This window comes from Trichosurus vulpecula, chromosome 5 (genome assembly GCF_011100635.1).
Source record: "Trichosurus vulpecula isolate mTriVul1 chromosome 5, mTriVul1.pri, whole genome shotgun sequence".
Taxonomy (NCBI): Eukaryota; Metazoa; Chordata; class Mammalia; order Diprotodontia; family Phalangeridae; genus Trichosurus; species Trichosurus vulpecula.
The window spans coordinates 118729080-118748758 of NC_050577.1; the positions used below are offsets into that span (position 1 = coordinate 118729080).

Below are 19679 nucleotides of genomic sequence, written 5' to 3' on the forward strand. Positions count from 1 at the left end.
GCACTGTACTAAGTGCTTTACAAATACAATCTCTTTTGATCCTTACAACAATCCTTCGAAGTAGGTACTATGGTTATCTCCATTTTACAGCTGAGGAAACTCACCCAGGGTCACACAGCTAGAAAGTATCTGATGCTGAATTTGAACTCAGCTTCCTGACTACAGGTCCATCACTCTATCCCCTCAACTGTATTTGGCTTCTGCAAAGGCAGCCTAGCTGAACAATGCCCCTGTGTTTAAAAAAAAAAAGTTTCCAAAGAAGCCACCTTGGCCAGTCAAAAAGCCTTGATTCTAGTTTTGATTCTGCCAAAAACTCAGTGTGAGACCTTGGGCAAGTCATTCTCTTCTTCAGACCTCAATGACCAGATTTGTCTGAATGATTCTTTCTGGCTCTAACAGTGACTATTGAATGCATGACGGTAACTGGTTAAAAGGAGCCTGTATTAGTGGGGCAGCGAGTTAGAGCACTGGCCCTGGAGTCAGGAGAATTTGAGTTCAAATCTGGCCTCAGACACTTGACACACTTACTAGCTGTGTGACCCTTGGGCAAGTCACTTGCCCAATTGCCCTGCCTTCTCCCCTCCAAAAAAAAAGGGGGGGGGGAGCCTGTAGTGAAGAGATCAAAATGTGATTAAGTCCCGTATTCCAACACTTTTCTTATCCATGTGGATGTTCCTTCCAGAGATGAAGATGTCAAACCATCCAGACGTGCCCATCCTGTGTGACTAGATCATCAAAGGTCCTCAAGCTCTAAAGTCCGTATTCCTATCAACTCATCACACCATTAGACAGGGATGAGGAGAGACATAGTCAAATTGCGTGCCTGCATAAGCAATGTCTCTTCACATCGTTGTGGGTATGGATATGAGAGGTGCTCAAATGACATCCTTTTGCATGTGATGATGCCAGATTCTCTCGATTACATTCAATCAATATTTAATAAGCACCTACTATGTGCCAGGCACTGGGGATACAAATAAGAAAAAGACAGTCTCTGCCCTCAAGGAGCTTACAATCTAGACAAATGGGGTAGGGGGACCAGAAGATACATGGTGCTGGAGCATCATATTCTGTGGCATCCAAACCAAGCAGAGCTGCTGATGAATGTGAGTGTCTCAGGATGCTTCGGGGGCTTAATAAGGGAGAGCTAGTCAAATCTTGCCCCAATGCACTTAGCAGTCTAAAAGAGTACCTTTCTTCTTAGATATAGGTTAGTCTAATCCCTCTGCCAACAGTAGTCATCCAGAGAGGGGCTCTAGGACCCAAAGAGAAACCTCTCTCTCCTAAGGGCTGTTCACTCCCAACATACCAGGAAAGGCAAGGAGAGATCCGAGGGTGAACAGTCATCATAACTGGCAGCAAGACACACTGGTGATGGGAGACACATTGATAGGGAAAGGCAGCTTCTCCGGCTCGCAGAGAATGTGGGGGAATGCAGGAAAGGAACACTGAGATGATCCCATTAGCAATGAGTTTCACAGCAGGGAGAGCAGAAATAAAAAAATTAAGATGCAGCCCCAGGCAGACAGGGGCTAAGCTGCTACTCTGCAGGAGGAAGGGCTCCTGCAGAAACCACACTGGTTGGTCAAAGCAAAGCTAACAGGGCCTCTTGCTGAAGAGGCCTGGGGTCACTGCCTCTTCAAAAAGCATACAGCCTGATAGACAGCAGGAGCCTGGAGAGTCTCACACTCCTGGGCTCTAACCTGACACTCTCCTAGGAGTATGCTACCAGCATGATTGTGGGCAAGTGCTTTTCCCTCTCGGTCCTATTCCCCTACTCCCACAGCCACAAAGAGGAGGGGCATTCCTCAGCCCAAGGTTTACCATCTGCTCATGAGGAGCTCTAAAGTCTATCTAGAAAAAGGATTTACAATATAGGCTCTTCTAAGGGGCCATTTTTAGTGGGAAAGGACTCCGGCCATACAGGACCAGATAAGATGCATTAACCCCTGGGGGAGGGAAGCTTGGTCTTTCTTTAGCACAAAGGCTGAAGAAACAGTGAATTCAGCGTCCCAGACCCAGTCTGTTCCCTCCACCCAGCCTATTCACCATTTCACTGAGAATTTTGTTAGGTGAAAAAACCTGGTCAGCAAATACTCCTGCCAGATACTCTTAAAGGGCAAGACAGAACTGAGTAATAAGCCTCGTAAAGACCTTCAGGTGCTAGGCAATTGTTGGTTCATTCATTCAACAAACGCCAACGGAATGCTTTTCTGTGTAAGGCACATAAAAGTCTCCAGAATCAGAATTTTTGAGCTGGTAGGAACCAGATGATCTAGCCCAATGATCTTTATTTTACAGTTGAGGAAACAGGATGAGGATTTGTCCAAGGTCACAAAGGGAAGAAGCAGCAGACCTGGGGCTTAAACCCGGGTCTTCTGCCGCTTTTCTTTCTACTACATCACGTGGCACTGAGAACAAAACTAAGAAACAGGGGAAGAGCCAATATGGGGAAGGGTCAGGGAAGGCACCCCAGTCTGTCCCTTTCTCAGGTTCCTCTCTGGTCACAAAAAGGGTCCCAGCTACGATCTTTTAGAAAGAAGGAGTACAGGAGCAAATGTAAACCTCTCGGCTGCATTTATCCAGTCTACATTAGCCCTGCAGGTCTTACCGGCCGTCCAGGGGCTGAGGTAATATTGGCTGGGTCGTAAGGAGCAGAAGAGAGACTGAGGCCCCATCCCTGGCAACAATGAAGAGGGAAGCTCGGGACTACATCAGTCCGAGGGTCAAGTGGCCTGGGCTGGACACCCAGCTTAACCAAGTATACTGGACTTGGATTCAGAGTCCTAGCCCTGCTTTTTACGCCGGTGTGACTGTGGACAAGTCACTTAACCTCCCTGGGCCTTGGTTTCCTGACCGGTAAAATGAGAGGTTTAGACCATTTCCAACGTGTCTTCATCCAGCTTTCGATCTTTTGGATTCCACTATCTACGCGGGAGGAGTCGGGGATCCCCCGAGAGTGAGGGCCTCTCCTGTGGCCCTACCACCAGGCTCACTATAAGTTAGGGGTGGCTCTCCGCCCGCCCCTCGCCGCGGCACCCCCGGTCTCTTCCCTTCCCCAACACAAGACACTGCCCACCTCGGACTCCCTCCGCTGGTTCTTGAACATTTCCCGGCCCTTGGGCGACGCCTGCTTTCCCTTGCCGCCGCCTCCTCCGCCGCCGCCGCTACCGTTCCCAGGTGGGCTGCCAGCCCCAGGCCCGACGCCGTTGGGGTCCTCCATGCAGCTCCCCGCGACCGCTCAGCCCGCTCTGCCAGGAGCTACCAGGGCAGCAGAACGCCCAGGGGAACCTTCCTCCCGACACACACACCCTGGGACCCCCCCCCCCAAGACCCCGCCCCCCATCTCTATTGGCCAAGGTAACCAAACGGCAGCTCCACCCCCAGGTGGGATTGGTTGTCTGGATGTTCGGGGCGGAGGTTGGGGCTCATTCAGTTTTTGAGTAGTTCAGCCCCGGGCTAGGGTACTTCTGCTCCTTAGAGTACCACCCGACCCCTAGGCCTCGGCGCCCTAGGCCAGGCCTTCCCAGATTTCAGCCTCACTCTTCCTAAACTCTAAATGGGAGGAACGGTAAACTGTCATTTCCCTCCCCCACCCCAGCTGTAAATGATCTTTGCAAGTAAGCAACTTTCAGTGATTGCCCCCAGGTGTCTTCCTCTCCTGCACTTTACTTCAAAGAAGGACCTGAGGGAACATCTAGTACAACCCCTTTACAGATGAATAAATTGGGGTTCTGTCACACAGCTAATTAGCTTCCAAGCCACCTTTCCTCTCCCTCCTCTCTCCAATGTACTTGATCTCTAGAAAGAACTGAGCCTGTTTAGCCTGGAGAAAAGAAGTCTTGGTGGGTCAGGATAGCTTTGTTCAAGTAAAGGACCTCTGTGGAGGAAGGATTAGTGTAGTTTTGTTTAGCCCCAAAGCCCAACCAGGAGCAAGAAGTAGAAATTGCAATGAGGCAAGTGTCAGGAAAAGCTTGCTAACAAGAAGAGCTAAGAGTAGAATAGTTTGTCTCAAGGGGTGGTGGGATCCCCCTCTTTGGAAGTCTTCCAGCAAAGGCTTGTCAGGTACATTGTAGTGAAGATTCCTTCACTTACCAGATGGCCACTGAGGTCCTTTCCAATTTTCCAGTTCTACAATACAAAGTAGATATAGGACAGCTATTTATTTCTCCCACAAAAGAAATGCTTGAAACCCAGAAGACTCTTAAGTGCATATTGACAAATATTTAAAGCAAGATACAATAATTTATCACTCCTATTATATTCTCCCAGGAGAATGCTACTTAAAATATTAAAACATGAAACATTTCGTAGGACTACTGAACATACACTTTCACCTTGGATCTTCACTGACTTGAGGTCTATATCCTCTGGCAGACTTGGGCATGGCTTTTGTTCATTCTCCTGGCTGTGATAATTTTTCTCCTCCAAGATGTTGTTAGTAAGATCACCTGCTGAGTAACTAGCATGTGGATTCAGCAGCTCCCAACCTCTGAAACTCATCATGAGGTTCTGGAGGAGGCTAGAAATATCGACCCCAGGATTGCTATCCATTCACCTGTGCTCTAGGAAACACAAAGTAGAAGAGGTAGCCAGAGGCTCATCTAGATAAGCATGTGCTTACTGCCATGTTTGTTTGGATTTTTTTTTAAGAGAAAAAAATTCCATTCTCAAGTTGGGAGTAATAGAGAAAGTTTAAAGAGTTTTGACATGCTTGAGAGACAGGAAGAGAGAGCAATAGCAGGAATTTTCTCTTACTTGGAAGTCTACTAAGTAGGTCTTCCTGTTCAGTGACCAATGAATGCTCTTTGCCCTTTCCCCTCAAATTCCATCTTGTGGACCAAAGGCCCAACCAGGAACCTCTGTTTGAAAATACCCTTCAGCAAGAGGCCAGGGCACGTACTATCAGAAATGGCCCCATCATGAGGCTCAGTTCTATGGGAAGCACCCCTGCCAGAGTGGATCATGGCAGGGCTCCCCTGATCACTTCTATTACAGATATACTTTGCTTTGATACAAAAAGAATATATTCAACAAACATTCAAACAACCCACTTTCTCTGCAGTACATTTCCTGAAAATCATTAAAGAGAACCTCCTGAGTGATTAGGCTAATTACTAAGCCTAACTTTCCACCTTTACAGCTTACTGATTATTAACAGAAGGATACATCCTTTAATTTTAATGGTTTAGTACCAACAGTGTCACTGTTGAAAGAAAGTGGAATCTTTCAACTAAGTTTTGTTGGCTTTTCATGTTGTCTACATATTTTGGAGTATTTGCATATACATGTACACACACACATCTATGCACAAGATGGAACTGTATGTACACACATATATGTTTACATATAGTTCCATTGTCTTAATTTTGCCTTACTTCATACAAGTCTTCCCATGTTTCTTTGAAATCTCTAGATTCGTTGTTCCTTCTAGAACAATAATATTGTATATTGTTCAGTTTATACAGTTGTTCCCAGGCTAAACACTGGGAATGTATTTTGTTTTCAGATTATTATTATTATTATAAACAATGCAGCTATGCATATTTTTTAATATTTGGGTGGGGAGTTTTGCTTTATTAACATCTTTGGTGTACAAACATACTAGTGGGATCTCAAAATCAGAGTATGAGTAATTTAATAATTTTTCTTGCATAATCCCAATAGTCTTTTAGAACAGTTGGGCCAATTCACAGCTCTGTCAGCCCTGAATTAGTAAGCCTGTCTTCCCATAGCTCCTTCAGGGCTACTTTCAATAGGTCATCAACCTATTGAACCTATCCAGCACCGAGAGCTATTCAATCTTGTAGGGAGTGGATTTCCTTGAACTAGGCAAAGTTAAGCAGAAATTGTAAAGGAATTCTTGTAGAAAGAAAGTTGAGCTATGAGATATTTAAGGTACCTTCCAACACAGAGATTCTTAGATTCTTTGATTCTAATTCATAAATCACATAGATCAAAGGGAGTGTGTGGTTATTTTTGAAGGAGGGATGGTCATGTCGTTTAGCTTTGGGTAATTGTATGTCTTAGTTTCTTGTCTATTTTTTTAAAGCTCTAACATCTCCTCCACCCCCAGAACACTTCTCTGCCAACCCTTCCCATAAGTAGTATGGTAAATAATGAAAGAATAAAAAAACATTTATCAATATTTAGTACTGGCACTGTGCTAAAAAATCTCTTGAAATACAAATGCCAAAAGAAAGATAGTTCCTGCTTTAAAGTTCACATTCTAATAGGGAAAATAACATATATAGGGGAATGGTGGACCAGAGAAAAAAGTTTTGGTTTTGATCTGGAGGTTGATCCATAGGGCAATATTGACTCATCACTGTACCCAGAGGAAGAGGTGGAAAGTGGGGCAGGGGAATGTAGAAGATGTATGTATGTATGTATGTATGTATCAATGTGGCCTGGGTGGATAGCTGTATGGGATGTGAAAGTAAAAGCCTAGGACCCAACCCAATGTCTTGGAACAGCAATGACTCTTTCCCTCCCTCTCTCTCCTTTCCTTCCTCCTTTTCCCTCCAGAACAGTGGAAGAATACAGATATGGGGGGAGAGTGGTATCAAAGAACAGACAAGAGTTACCTCCCTGGGAAACAACTGTGTTCCCTTTCCCCCTCCTTCTTCCTTTTCCTCTTTTTCCTCCCTCTCTTTTCTCTCCACACATCTTTCACAGACTAGGCCATGATTTCTAAAGAAGCACCAGGCTCAAGGCCAAAGCTTTGATTTTTGTCTTTTTCTTTCTTTCTGTTAAATAAGTCAGATTCCAGGAGCCAAACTTTGCTTTACAATTCATTGTGAGGGAGAAAAAAGAAGGTGTTGAGGGACAGGACACAACCCACGCCTAGCCCCACTCAATGTGAAAAACCTGCCACAGCACAACCCACGAATGCCTCTTATTAAAGAACTAATTATTCTGCCTTCCTTCCCCCCATTTCTTCTGTTCTGCTGGGGCGAGAACGCTAGTTGGGATCGACAATTCCCAGAGTTCCATGTTCTTCTTTACCTGCTGAACTGATCAGCAGTGGGACAAAACTAGTAGAGTGAGGTGGTCAATTCTAGTGACCTCTTTTCCTGCACACCCCAAGTGTCCTGTATCTTAAATGGAAACATAGTCTTCCTGGTGCAAAGAGCACTGGACTTGGGAGTTGGAAAGCCTGAGCTTCACTCCCAGCTCTTCCACTAACTCACTGTGTGCAGTTAAGACAAGTCACTTTGCATCCCTACCACAGAGGAAAAGAGCCCTAGGTTTGGATCGAGGGGATTTGGGTTCTAATCCCACCATTGCTAACTGTGGACAAGTCAAGGCCTCAACTGGAAACATGTAAAGATTTCATTTGTACAATGAGATTACACTAGGTGACCTCTGCAGTCGCTTCCGGATTCCGCAAAGCATCTCACAGTCTCCCTTTTTTCATTTGCTTTTATTGTTCAGTTGTTGCAGTCATGCCTGACTCTTTATGATCCTATTTCTTGGCCAAGATGCTAGAGTGGTTTGCCATTTCCTTCTCTAGCTCATTTTGCCGATGAGGAAATTGAGGTAAACAGGGTTAAGTGACTTGCCAAGGGTCACACAGCTGGTAAGTGTCTGAGGCTAGATTTGAACTCAGGATGATGAGCCTTCCTGACTCCAGCCCTGGCAGTCTATCCACTGGACCACCTAGGTGCCCCTCTTCATTTGCCAAAGGTGGACAATTGTACTACCTAGTCCAACCCTCTTCATTTTACAGTTGAGGAAAAAAATTAGGACTTACCCAAGGTCCCACAGATCAGAGCACCTAGGTATAGGGTGGGATGGGGGTGGTGATGGAAATTATTGTGATGAAAACTGCTTTACAAAGTTCTTTAGGAACTGTCCCATCTCAGTTTTTCCATAAAAGTAGGTAAGAGCTTAGATGCAGGGCCTTGGCCTTCAAATGTATGCCCACCTGCTCTTACTTATTACAGACCCAAGATGCACGGTACTTATCATGCCTGGGAGGAGGAAGGAGGAAGGAAAGCTGGCCAGGAGCAGAGCCTGGAGCTGAGAGAAAGGAAGGCTAATTTGGGAAGCACTAATCTCCAGGCAGGCGGAAGGGAAGAGAGACCACAAACTCTAGTTATACGGTGTTGGCTCAGAGTCAACATTCTTTAGTTTGCCAACGAAGGAGGTTGTGATACCAAGTGGTATTCATGACCACTGTGGCGCCGTGTGTGTATCTGGGGATTGATCATGTTTTCTCCATCCAGCATCTGACCAATCTATTTTGACAATCACATACAATATTTTAGATAGATATTCCTACTAGATAAGGTCCTAGAGCGCAGGCACCAAGTCTTCATTATCACTGGGCTCTCATGACCTTTACTACTAGCCTACAGCATAACTTTCTTAGTTACATGGGCATTTTCCTTCTATTTATCTATTATTTTATTTTTCCCCAATTACATGTAAAAAAACATTTTTTAAACATTCGCTTTTAAAACTTCAAGTTCCAAATTCTCTTCCTTCCTCCCTCCCCTACTGAGAAGGCAATTTCATATAGATCATACATGTGTAGTCATGCAAAACATATTTCCATATTAATCATGTTGTAAAAGAAAACATAGAATAAAAAAAACCTCAAGAACGATCAAGTAGAAAAAGTATGCTTCAATCTGTATTCAGACACCATCAGTTCTTTGTCCAGGGATGGATAGCATTTTTCATCGTAAGGCCTGTCTTGGATCATTGTATTACTGAGACTGGCTAAGTCATTCACAGCTGATCATGTCACAATATTGCTGTTACTTTGCACACAGTACATTTCACTTACATGGACACTTTCAAGACCGCTGGCCAGATGTTAGAGTGTGCAGTTAGTATAGCTCCAGAGGTTGGATGTGGTTTTATTCAGCCTCATCGGTACTTTTGATCTATCTGAGATAATTGGCTCAGAGGTGGTTGTATTGGCATTCTAAGATAACTGTATAAAAGCTGCTTAAGGATAAATCACAGAAGATGCTGGAGTGAGAGTTGTTGGAAATCAGGTATCTTGGCTCCATTGCTGTTGCCCACAGACTTCCCAGCTTTTGAGGGATGGACCTTGCTTCTAGGGTGGAGAAACATTTAGCCTGGCACAAAAAGTCTTGATTCAAAAAATTACGGAAGTGGCAGGGTCCCCATCGACCATCGAGCACAAACCAAATGTGAGTAAGAATTCAGTCCACGATATTTCTGGCTAACAGTCAACCAGTTTTGGCCTGAATATTTCCAGTGACGGCAACTATCATGTCCCCCTAAGTCTTCTTTTTCTAGGTTAAACATCCCTAGTTCCCTCAACTGATTTTCATAGCATCAGACAAAGGTCCTTCAGCACTCCAGTTGCCTTCCTCCAGACTGTCAATGTCATTCCTAAATTAGGGTGTGCCCAGAAAGGAACCATCGATCAATAAACATTTACTTTGTGCCTACTACGTGCCAAGCACTGTGTAAGCACTAAAACACAAAATATTTCAAATGTCTGACTGGGGGAAGAATACAGCTGCTCTAGTTCTGGACACTATGCCTATTAATGTAGCCTAAAATCATACTAGCTTTTTAAACTGCCACGTGTCACTTTGTTGGGAGGCAGAAACCTAAGTGGATGGAGATCTGGGCTCCAAGCCAGAGGGCTTGTGTTCAGATCTTGCCTGATACATACTGGCTGTGGGATTTTGGGCAAGTCACAACCTCTCAGTTCTCCAGGAAATTCTCTATGCCTATCACTTGCAGAGGTGCCTTGGCAGAGGAAATTTCTATACTGATTAAAATTACAGGTCCAATACCTATTCCCTCTCACACTACTGACACTTAATTTTCAGGCCACTAAAATCTCCAGCTCTTTTTCTAAGAAAAAAACATTTTTTTGCAAGAAAAAAAACATTTTTAATTGATATCTTTTAGTTTTACATCAACCCAGATTCCCCCCTTTGCCCTTTCCCCTGCCCCCTCCAGAGAACACCTTCCAGCTTTCTCAAACAGACATTTAGCCATATCTTGCCCTGTCCAGCTCTAAATCGGTGATGCCATAGTCTTTTTGGATCCTATCATCAGATGTGTTAGCTATCCCCCCCAGCTTTGTGTCATTTTTCTAACTGATGAATATGCTATTTATTCTTTTATCCAAGTCAATGATAAAAGTACATAGCATCAAACTCAGATTTCTTGGGAATTCCACTAGAGACTACCTTTCCAATTGACTTCAAATCATTTACAATGCCACAAAATCAAAGAGGAGAAAAGTGATCAACAGTGTCAAAAACCAGTCTGCTGTCACATCCTTTTTCCCACCAGCAGAGTTTTGGAGGAGACCTTGAGCCCAGCCCAGAATTAGTACAAATAGCTGAGTCTCTGTTCTATCGAGTGGCCTCCAGTCTGGGTGGAAGGAAATAAGGACAGCAGGGAATTATGAATGAGAAGATTCAGGGATGAAGATAACCATCTTGTGGGCATGGTGTGGAGCAAGTTATGGGCTGATCCCAAAAATATGCTCACCTTGACCACTCATCTACTTCAACCTAGCTGAGAGAAGTAATAGGCGGTCACTATATAGAAAATGCCTTGGATTTCTCCCACTCCTCTCCCTGATTCTTCCCACCAATGGGCTTCCTTTCAATTCAAACTCAAACGCTGTAAATACCTACTATGTGTAAGGCACTGTGCTAAACCCTGGAGAAATAAAGATGAAAAAAGCCACAGTCCTTGCCTTCAGGGAGATTACAATCTAAAAGGGGGACATGACTTGTAATAGAAGTAGCAGAATGTAATAAAGGCAAAGAACAGATCCAGACCAAGTGCTCTAAGAAAATGGGAGGAGGAAGATGCAATTTGCAGCTGGGGAGCAGCGGTTTCCCCTCAGGCTTTATGTCTTAGGGATATTAGCGCTTTCCTTCTGGCTTAGATGGGCAAAGCCCTGACCTCCACACCTATAATTCTGAACTCCAAAGGTTAAGGAGAGGTGAGAAACAGGCAGGACCCCTAGGCTAATAGAACTTGGCCCAACTGTTGATAGAAGTTTCAGTCTTTCCATTTTCTGCCCAGAGATCTCTCTCATCTGGGTCAGATTCCTATGACAGCAGCAGTGAATCCACTCAGAGGACTAGATCGATTTAGGAACATTTTATTTGTGTTTTTCGATTACAGAGTAGTTATTGCTGATCTAATATAATCACTCAAACATGAAGATTTCCAACAGTCTTTTGGAATGATAGATCCTCAGAGATTTTATTTCCTTTTAGTAGAATGACAATAAGAATTAGATGATTATTTTATGTGATATATAAGTATATATTTATATATATGTATATATATTGAGTTCAGAATTGAATGACTTGTCCACATATAATTAATTTGCTGGTGTTACCTATTTTCCCTTCCTAATTTTTTAATTAAAAAGCTTTATGCAACAATGCATTTTGATTTCTTTTTAAAAATCATGACAGAGTTAATGCTGAGACAACCATAGGAGCATAGCAGCAATTCTGGATCTGTTGAGGGAGAAGCCAGCAGTGGAAAAAGCTTTATAGGAGTGTGTGGCTATGGAGAGCTGTGCTCAGAAGTGGGAGGGGGAGGCGGGACATTCAGTTTTATTTTTCTTATTTAAAAAAAATATATAAATATCTACATAGAAGTTAAAGTAAGGGCTAAGAATCAGTAAGATTAATGATGAGAACAGCACCTCTGACATGCTGGAGCCAGACACAGAACAAGTAGCTCCTTCTCCTGTTCCCAGACAATTGGGCAATGATCTGACAGGTCCCAAACTCAAGGTAGATAACACAGGGAACTTCCAGACTCAAAACTAAGGGCCCCTATTCCTGGTTTCTGTCTGGGGAGAATGGGCCACAGCTCCAAGAGAAGTTAAGACAGGTTATCTAAAACTCACACTCCTTTGGGTGATAGCATTTGCCACTTAACCCGGGAACCCAGGGTACCACCTTACTCATCTAAAGCAATATATAACACAGTGGGCTCCTTTAACAAATTGGGTAGGCCATGATCTTTTAGGTTCCAGGTACAGGGATACATAAAGAGCCAGGCCCTGGAGAACAGTAGGCTGGGGCTTCTGATTCAAGGGAATATCAGAGTCCAAGGTACCTGACTGATAGAATCTGCTCTGTCTAGGAGATGGGACCAAGAAGTACCCATGAAGCATAAAAATGAGTAGAAGAGGAGGGGTATAGTGGAGCAGGAGAAAAGGAACTGCCTGCTGAAGAATCTAGACATTTATGATTTTACCTAGAGGGAAGTGAAATAGGATTCAGATGAAACACCCTCAAGTACCAACAGCATAAGTGGGCTTTCTCCAACAACTACTGATAGCACTCTTAAGGACCAGGGTTTGTGGATTAGAACCTAGCAAATATATTTTACTGAGGCGAATGGTCACTTATCTAAACCTCTCCTCTCCATATCCCCAAATGTAAGGTCACTTCCAGGCTGGCCCTGAGGGTAAAAGATGAAGACTAGGTAAGGCCTGAAGGGGTGGAGTAGGGCTAGAGAACTCCTTTAGTGTAGCCCTGGAAAACCTGACCTGGGTCAAATCTGATCTGAAGGACCAGCAGTTGTCCAGATGATGTTCTAAAACCAAATGGTTTATAGTAGCTTTCAGGTAGGACTGAAGTTCCCAAGTAGTCAAAGATAGCTGGGGCTATCCTAGATCCAACATTAATCCTTGGAATCTATCTGGTCTCTCTGGGTTCCTTCAGACCAGCCAGAGACTTGCAAGACTCAGCCCCAGTCCAGACCAGTACCAGCATTAGGCACTTCCAGAGAAGAACCAAAGCTGAATCTAACAATGGAATGAGTTACAGAGTCCCAGGATGCTTATCTTAATAAATTCTACTTGATATTAGAGTTGTCCCAGAAACCACAAAGGATAATAGACAATATAGGATTTTTAGATATAAGTGGGACTGGCGGTGGGAAAAGGGAAGGAAGAGAATAGGCAGAGATATTTCAGCAGAGAAGAAAGGACACAAGTGAGACAGCAGAGAAACTGGATCTTGGCTCCATCAATGGTAATGGCCACAGGGATAAATGTTTGATGAAGTAAAACTAGTCAAATTAGCTGTGATCCCCTGGACATATAAGCCCAGTGATACTTAGAAAACAGCTCAGCCAGTTAGTCAAACTGGAAATCCTGCAGGAGACAGGAATTCTCAGCCCCTTTAGAAGGTGTCCCAAATTTGCTAAGCTGCAGGCCTGGGAGCCTGTTCCATTTCTGAACTCCAAACACACTTGAGCTGCCTGAGGAATGCATATTCTTTCTTTGCTCAATCTCAGAGGCAATTCTGGGCAGCAACAAGAAGATGGGGAGAAACAGAGTCTTACAAATTCTCCTCCAAGATTATTCCAATTTTGCCTAGGGGGCTTCCTGAGATGCTATCTAGCCATATGGCATGAGAACAGAGTGACAGACCCTTGCGGATTTGGTTCCCACTTCGTGAACAGAGCTTTGGTTGAGTTGGAAAGCTGGTTTAAAAAAAAAATCCAAGCAATACCAGAGCTGCTGAGAAAGTCATGGAGGCACAGTCTCCTGAGAATCAATGTCCAAATGGGCATAAACATATAAGGAGTCTTGGATAAGGAAGGGGACCCCCAGTTGAGGCAGGTATAGCTGAATATTTGTGGGGTTCACTGAAGCTGTCACCCTTCCCCCTCAATAGCTTTGTCAGAGAAGGCAGTGATAGTGCTGGCCAAGGCTGAGGCCCTGGGGCCATGCTGATTGAGTGGCATTCCAGAGGCTTCACCTGGGGAAGGATAAGAGGGTCAGCTACTGAAGATCTGTCCCAAAACTCCCCTCAAAAAGCCCTAAGGGACAAAGACTCTGGAATCCCTGAATGGTAATGATACCCTAGACAACAGACACATGGCTGTCACAAAAAACTCAAAACTAATGGAGAATGATGCTGAAGATGCAGAGGGGTGGGTTGGGGGGGGGGGGTGTGCCCCACTCCCTTTCTTCCTTCCTCCCAGCCCATCCTCTGTGGCTCTCACAGCCCTCAGGGCAGTAACCACACCATGGGCTGAGGCTGAGGGCACAGGATTCTAGTTTTTAATAAATAAATAATCTAACACATGGTCTATGGGGTGAGCGTGGCGGGAGGCTCTGACCAGGGAAGCAGCTTGTTGGGTTTTGTCCTGTACAGTAGAGGAGAAAAGAATTGGGGTCCTGTTCCTTAAAACATCTTCTGGCTTCAGTTACAGGAACTTAATATCTAGAGGGAAAAAGAAACAAGAGATGATGAGGCTATCAGGTAGTGGAAGCAGTCTGCCTGCTTGAAAAAATGGGGAAGCAGAGACTTGAACAGAAATTAGATAAAAGGGTTCCTCCCAAATGACCCAAATCTTATCTGGGGCTCCTTGTCATACCAGAGGAAATGATCCAGTCTTCTCTATACAGAGAAATGGAGGGTGACCAGGGATTTAGTACTGGGAGCACTGACCCGCAGGGTGCCCCTGCACAGGGAAAGCCTTGGATCAGTGCATGCTGCAGGTGCCCCATTTAGAGTTATCAAAGTCTAGCAGAGAAGGTTAAGGACTGTCTCTTCCTCACCCACCCAGGGGTTTCCCAAAGACCTCCCTATACCCTGGGGAGCCCAAATCACCTGTAGTAGTTAGGTTTGAAGGGTCCATTTTTGTTGAGGCCCAGGTACTTGGCCTGCTCATCTGTCAGCTCTGTCAGGTGCGCGTCAAAGGTGGGCAGATGAAGACTTGCCACATACTCATCTGGAATGGGCCCCAGAACCAGGATGTAAGTTTGGACCTCTGCTTCCCAATCACCCCTTCCAACCCAATTCTAGGGACAGGAATACTATAGTTTCTGGGGCTGAGTTAAAGATTCTTCTCCATACTGTTATAACATCCCTCCTAACCCCTCATCCTTTCTCATCTTCCTTTTACTACTCAGATGGGAGTATGTGGCTTTCAGACTCGACTCAGCCTCCAATGCTACTAGTTAATACCTTTGTTCCTAAGACTGAGAGAGCCAACTATAGGAAGGTGCTGACATCTAGAGAAATGGAGGAGGTGCAGGAACTAACAAAGAGACTGAATCAAGGAGCTTGAGGAGCCTGAGCACAAATGTCCATCCTGTTCTGGGCCTGATGAATAGCTCTGGGTCATTTGGTGGCACTATGAGCCTGTTTCCCCTTTCGTTAAATCAAGGAAATGATCCTGGGGAGTTTTCGGAGGAAAAACTGGGAGGAAAGATAAAGGCTCCAAGTGACCCTGCTCCAAGTTCCTTATTGCACATGTACCATGTAGGACAGACCTGCATGTCCATGTATGCTGCTCACGTCATTTCATCATTCATCTGGTCACCCCAACCAGATCACAAACTGAGGATAGAGCCTTTGTCTTTAGTTCTCCATCACTTCAGACTGCTTAAGACAGTAATATATTATCAACTAATCTATGGGCAACTGTTTGTAGGGATGAGCAGAGAAAAGCAAAACCATTTCTTGACTTACTTCTTCACTTAAACCTCAGCAGCCTAGAAAAATACTGAATGTCTTTAGGTGCTTGAGAAATAAGACAAGAAAATGACAAGAAATATGACAAGAAAATAAAGTTTCTGTTTCTCCTATAGAACACTGACAATGAGAAGGTGCTAAATCACCATACAGACTGAAGTGGGAGTTGGGGGGTGGGAAGGTGAGATGTTTAGTCAGAAAGGGGCTTGGTTTAGGGCGATCAGGAGCCCAGGAGAAAGGAGGCAAAGCAGAGGTGACACAAGAATCACTTAAAGGTGGCCAGCATCTCTTTTTTCTCTTTAAGGCTGTTGCAACAGAAAATAATCTGCCTACCACAAAACCTCCCACCTCTTTGCCCTTCTCTGACACTATCATGGAGGCACACAATGAAGAATGGGGCATCTCAATGACCTAACTAGAGCAGAATTAAGGGAGCCCTGCTTGGCTCTAACTCTCCTCTGGTCCATCCATGAAGAGGTGCTTGGCCACCCAGATACTGCTTCATCTCCTTCCTTGAGGCTGCTTTATCCAGGGTTGCGCTGGAGGGGGCTCATCCTTACCCATTTTCTTGGGCAGCAGGTAGACATCCTGTTTATAGCGTCCTTCAGGGGCATTGTAAAGCTCTATCAAAGCCAGAGCCTGGAAATAAAGCAGAGAGAAGGTGATCACCTAAGCACTCCTAGCAGGCCTGGGATCCCATCCCATCCTTCACTCTGTTGGCCTCACCTGAGTAGTGGCAGTGATGGAGAGCACAAATGTAGGCACTGTTGAGCAGCTCAGGTTCAGCAGGCGGCCCTAAGGAGCAATGGAGATATATATGTTTTGGGGCAACCTCCCTTACTATAGAGTCATATCTTTGAAGAGTGAAGAAAGGGGCAAGACTAGCCACAGACAATTATTTCACAACTAACTGAGCGAAGAGGAAAAGGAGACTTGTTTGTAACCTGGCACAATACTAAGCACTATGCCGGGATATATACTAAAAAAAAAACCCATTTGTTGATTAAATGTTGTTTAAGAGCACTACTAAAATAAATCTGGGCAGAGAAATGAAGGTAAAAAGGGCTCCAGACACTCTGGAAAGCTTTTTTCTTAAAAAGCTGCCTTCCCACCATCTTCTTCCATTGTCCTGCTGAGTCTAAGGGGAGTGTGACTATTAGAATGGATACTTGTAGGGAGTAGATGTGCCAGAAATCCCTTCCCCCCATCCCACTTTGTTTCCTGGGAAGCTTCACAACCTTTCTCTTCAACTCTGAGCATTAAAGTCAGGAAAAATTGCAATGCTTGCTTTTGTCTTCAAAATTGCTAGGTGGGCCTTCCTAAGCCAACTAGAAATAAGTCACCAGACAGGGAGCTGACGTCAAAGCAACATCAAAGGTACAGATTTAAATATTCTGCACTCCACTCATTTTGTGAAGAATAGGTAAAGCCTCCTTACAAAGACTTTATTTTACTCAGGAAGGTAGGATCAGATGAGGTTGGACTAAGAAGGGAAAAGAGCCCCCAAACTTCCATATTTCCAGATTTTTGAGTCTATAGATATCAGTGTTCTAAAATTTATTTTTTTGAATGACAATGACAACATTAAGCATGTAGAACTTTGTAAAGTGAAAATACAGGGAAGTGGCTATAATACTCCTTGCTACTTCTCTATTTATTGCCTAGAGTATCCAGAGCAAACAAGATTCAGAACAGGCTGAAGAAGTAACAGTAAAGCAGACAGGAGTCTAATGCTAGGGGGAAAAGGGGTCAAGAAGGTAAGAGGGAGAGCACTGGCCTGGGAATACAGGGGACAGAGAGGAGAATGAACTAACACTGGAATGGACAGGGCCCACGACAGGGAATTATCAATCAATCAACCAATAAATATTTAACTTAACTTTCAGCCTCCTTATATTGAATGGTGCTACAGGTGCAGGGGTGAGATAGAAGATCAAGCCTGCCCAGTGTAGCCTTGGTAACAGCCAAGAATATCTACCCTTTGTGTTCACTAAAACAATTTAAACCTTCCCACAAATGACATTATCACTTTGAGAGCATCTCACAAAGTAGCTTTGGTTCTATCCATTAATTCTTTCCATGGCAATAGTCACCGTCTGACTCAACCTACAGAGTGACAGGAGGAGACAGGATAATTGGTGAAAAGTGGGAACCAGAATAGGTTCTTAATTGCTGAATGAAAAGAGGCCTTTCACAATTAGAAATACAAGGCATAGGTAAAGTAGTTAAATTTCTGACTTAAGAAACTGGCACTATGGAAAGGGTGAACGAAGGTGGTGGTCTTAGGGAAAACACTCCTTCCTTACAATTATTTTGTCTTTCTGAGGGTTGGAAGGAGTCATTGAAGCCTTTTGCCGGGTCTAGCCCAGCTCTTATACCACTGTTCTGTCTCCAGGCTTGCTTACCTCTGCCAATAACACTATTCTCTTTCCGTCTGGCCAGATTACATGATCAACTTGAGATCTCACCCGCTCCCAGGTCAGTTCTGGGGTACGCAGACTTGCCTGGAACACGTGAAGGAAACATCCCATTAGTAAAGCAAGTCCCACCACTGCGGATGGAAAGGCAGCAAGGGGAAGGAGCATTTCAAATTGCAAGGTGAAGGACCCACCACTACGCCAGATAGGGAGGACCGATCCTAGGCTGCTTGGGACTATTCTTTTTCAGGAGATTAAATCTAGGCCCAGTGAGAGCTCACTCAGTTTATCACACCCCCCAAAATACTGAGACTCCACTCTCTTCTGAGAACAGTCTGAAGCACTATGAAATACACAAAAGAAACCAGAGACGACGTTTCTGCATCGAGGGAGCTTACAATTTAGTTGGAGACGGAATGCACACACGTGTGGAAAAAAAAACCCTTAAGAACACTTTACAAGCAACACGCAAACAAGGGCAATTAGTATAGTGCAGCCTGAATACGTAAGTCCTGAGGGGACATGGAAGAAGAAACTGGAATGGAATAAAATGGTGGAATTAGAGAAAGCTAAGAATCCTGCATATAGCATGCTGTGGCTCACACCTCTGTCCCCATGTCCCATTATCCTGGGATCGAACGTTGAAGAGATGATGGGTCCCCCCTTTACTTTTATGTCATCTATCTATCTATCTACCTCTGTGTGTGAAACATACACATACACATTCCATGACCTAAAGTGTAGATATGAGGCTGCCCTTAGAAAAACTGCTCAATGATGGAGTAAAACTCTCTGTAGCTCACTCTTGATATCTGTATATTGTATATTCAGAGAATGAGAAAAAAAAACACAGTTCATTAGCAAAAGCAATCATTTCAAAACACACTCGCACAGACTCAAGATAATAGAATTTTCTTTTCTACAACTGCTCTGTACTATCTTCCTCCTATAAGACAAAGATGAAAACTACAAGGGGAAGAAATCTCTCTGTCCCAAACTACCCACTGTTCCAGCAGTCAGGATATAAAAGGCCTATCTTAAAAAAAAAAAAAAAGGTCCAGTATTTTGGTCCATTTGACAAGTATATTACCCTAAGTAAAAGTTTATTTAAGACAAGCCAGTGGGTAATAAACATGGAATTTATTACCCTGATGAGTTGTGTAAAACAACAATGTAAATCGACTTGAAAATAATACTATTAGTATTGGATACTAGTATACATTTATTAAATGGATTATTAAAAGGAAACGGAGGCACTAGGACATAGTAGATAGAGAGCCAGCCTTGCTTCAAGTCTTACACCTGGCACGCAATGGCTGTGTGACCCTAGGTAAGTCACTTAATTTCTCGGTGCTCCAGGCAACTCTTTAACACTCTAAGTTGTGGGAAGCTGCTCACCTACATTGGTAGAAGCACAATCTTGGCCCAAACAAAACAAAACTCAATAGCAAGTTAGAGACAAGTAGGCTACAGCCGTGGCCTCTGAGATCTGCTCAACCATAACCTGTCTCTTCCGAAATACTTGTTGACTGGTACCCTGTTAAGTGCTCTGGAATGACTTGAAAACTCTGGCATTTCAATTGTTTTTGTTTGCTTTCTTCCTAAACATTCTGATGCTTGAACTTTAGGGGCTCTAAGCTCCCCACCAGATTTTCATCTTGCCAGTTCTACATTTTATTATATTTTCCAACTTCTATAAAATGATTTTTATTATACCCCGGTGAGGCAAAAGTCACAAAATACTCAGAGAGCATAAGCAGAGCTCTTCAGAAATGCAATTTCT

At 44.0% G+C, this 19679-nt stretch overlaps 2 protein-coding genes across 7 annotated transcripts in view; both read right to left on the reverse strand.

Annotated features, from left to right (window-relative positions):
* STRIP2 (striatin interacting protein 2) overlaps positions 1-3305 on the reverse strand; it is an 81102-nt gene extending 77797 nt beyond the window's left edge. Inside the window, exon 1 of the mRNA XM_036761874.1 lies at positions 3080-3305. Coding sequence (XP_036617769.1) covers positions 3080-3223 — 144 coding nt within the window. The 5' untranslated portion in view covers positions 3224-3305. The remainder of the gene's footprint in view (positions 1-3079) is intronic.
* Positions 3306-11115: 7810 nt separating this feature from the next.
* The window catches only part of AHCYL2 (adenosylhomocysteinase like 2), a 147140-nt gene continuing 138576 nt past the window's right edge, over positions 11116-19679 (reverse strand). For 3 of the 6 annotated variants that reach the window (XM_036759889.1, XM_036759887.1, XM_036759885.1), the window contains 5 exons: positions 17885-17983; positions 16206-16274; positions 16040-16118; positions 14613-14733; positions 11116-14222 (listed from right to left, as the gene is read on the reverse strand). In XM_036759889.1, coding sequence (XP_036615784.1) covers positions 14216-14222; positions 14613-14733; positions 16040-16118; positions 16206-16274; positions 17885-17983 — 375 coding nt within the window. In that variant the 3' untranslated portion in view covers positions 11116-14215. Of the gene's footprint in view, positions 14223-14608; positions 14734-16039; positions 16119-16205; positions 16275-17884; positions 17984-19679 lie in introns of those variants that run through there. The other 3 variants (XM_036759891.1, XM_036759888.1, XM_036759886.1) reach the window with 1 other exon arrangement.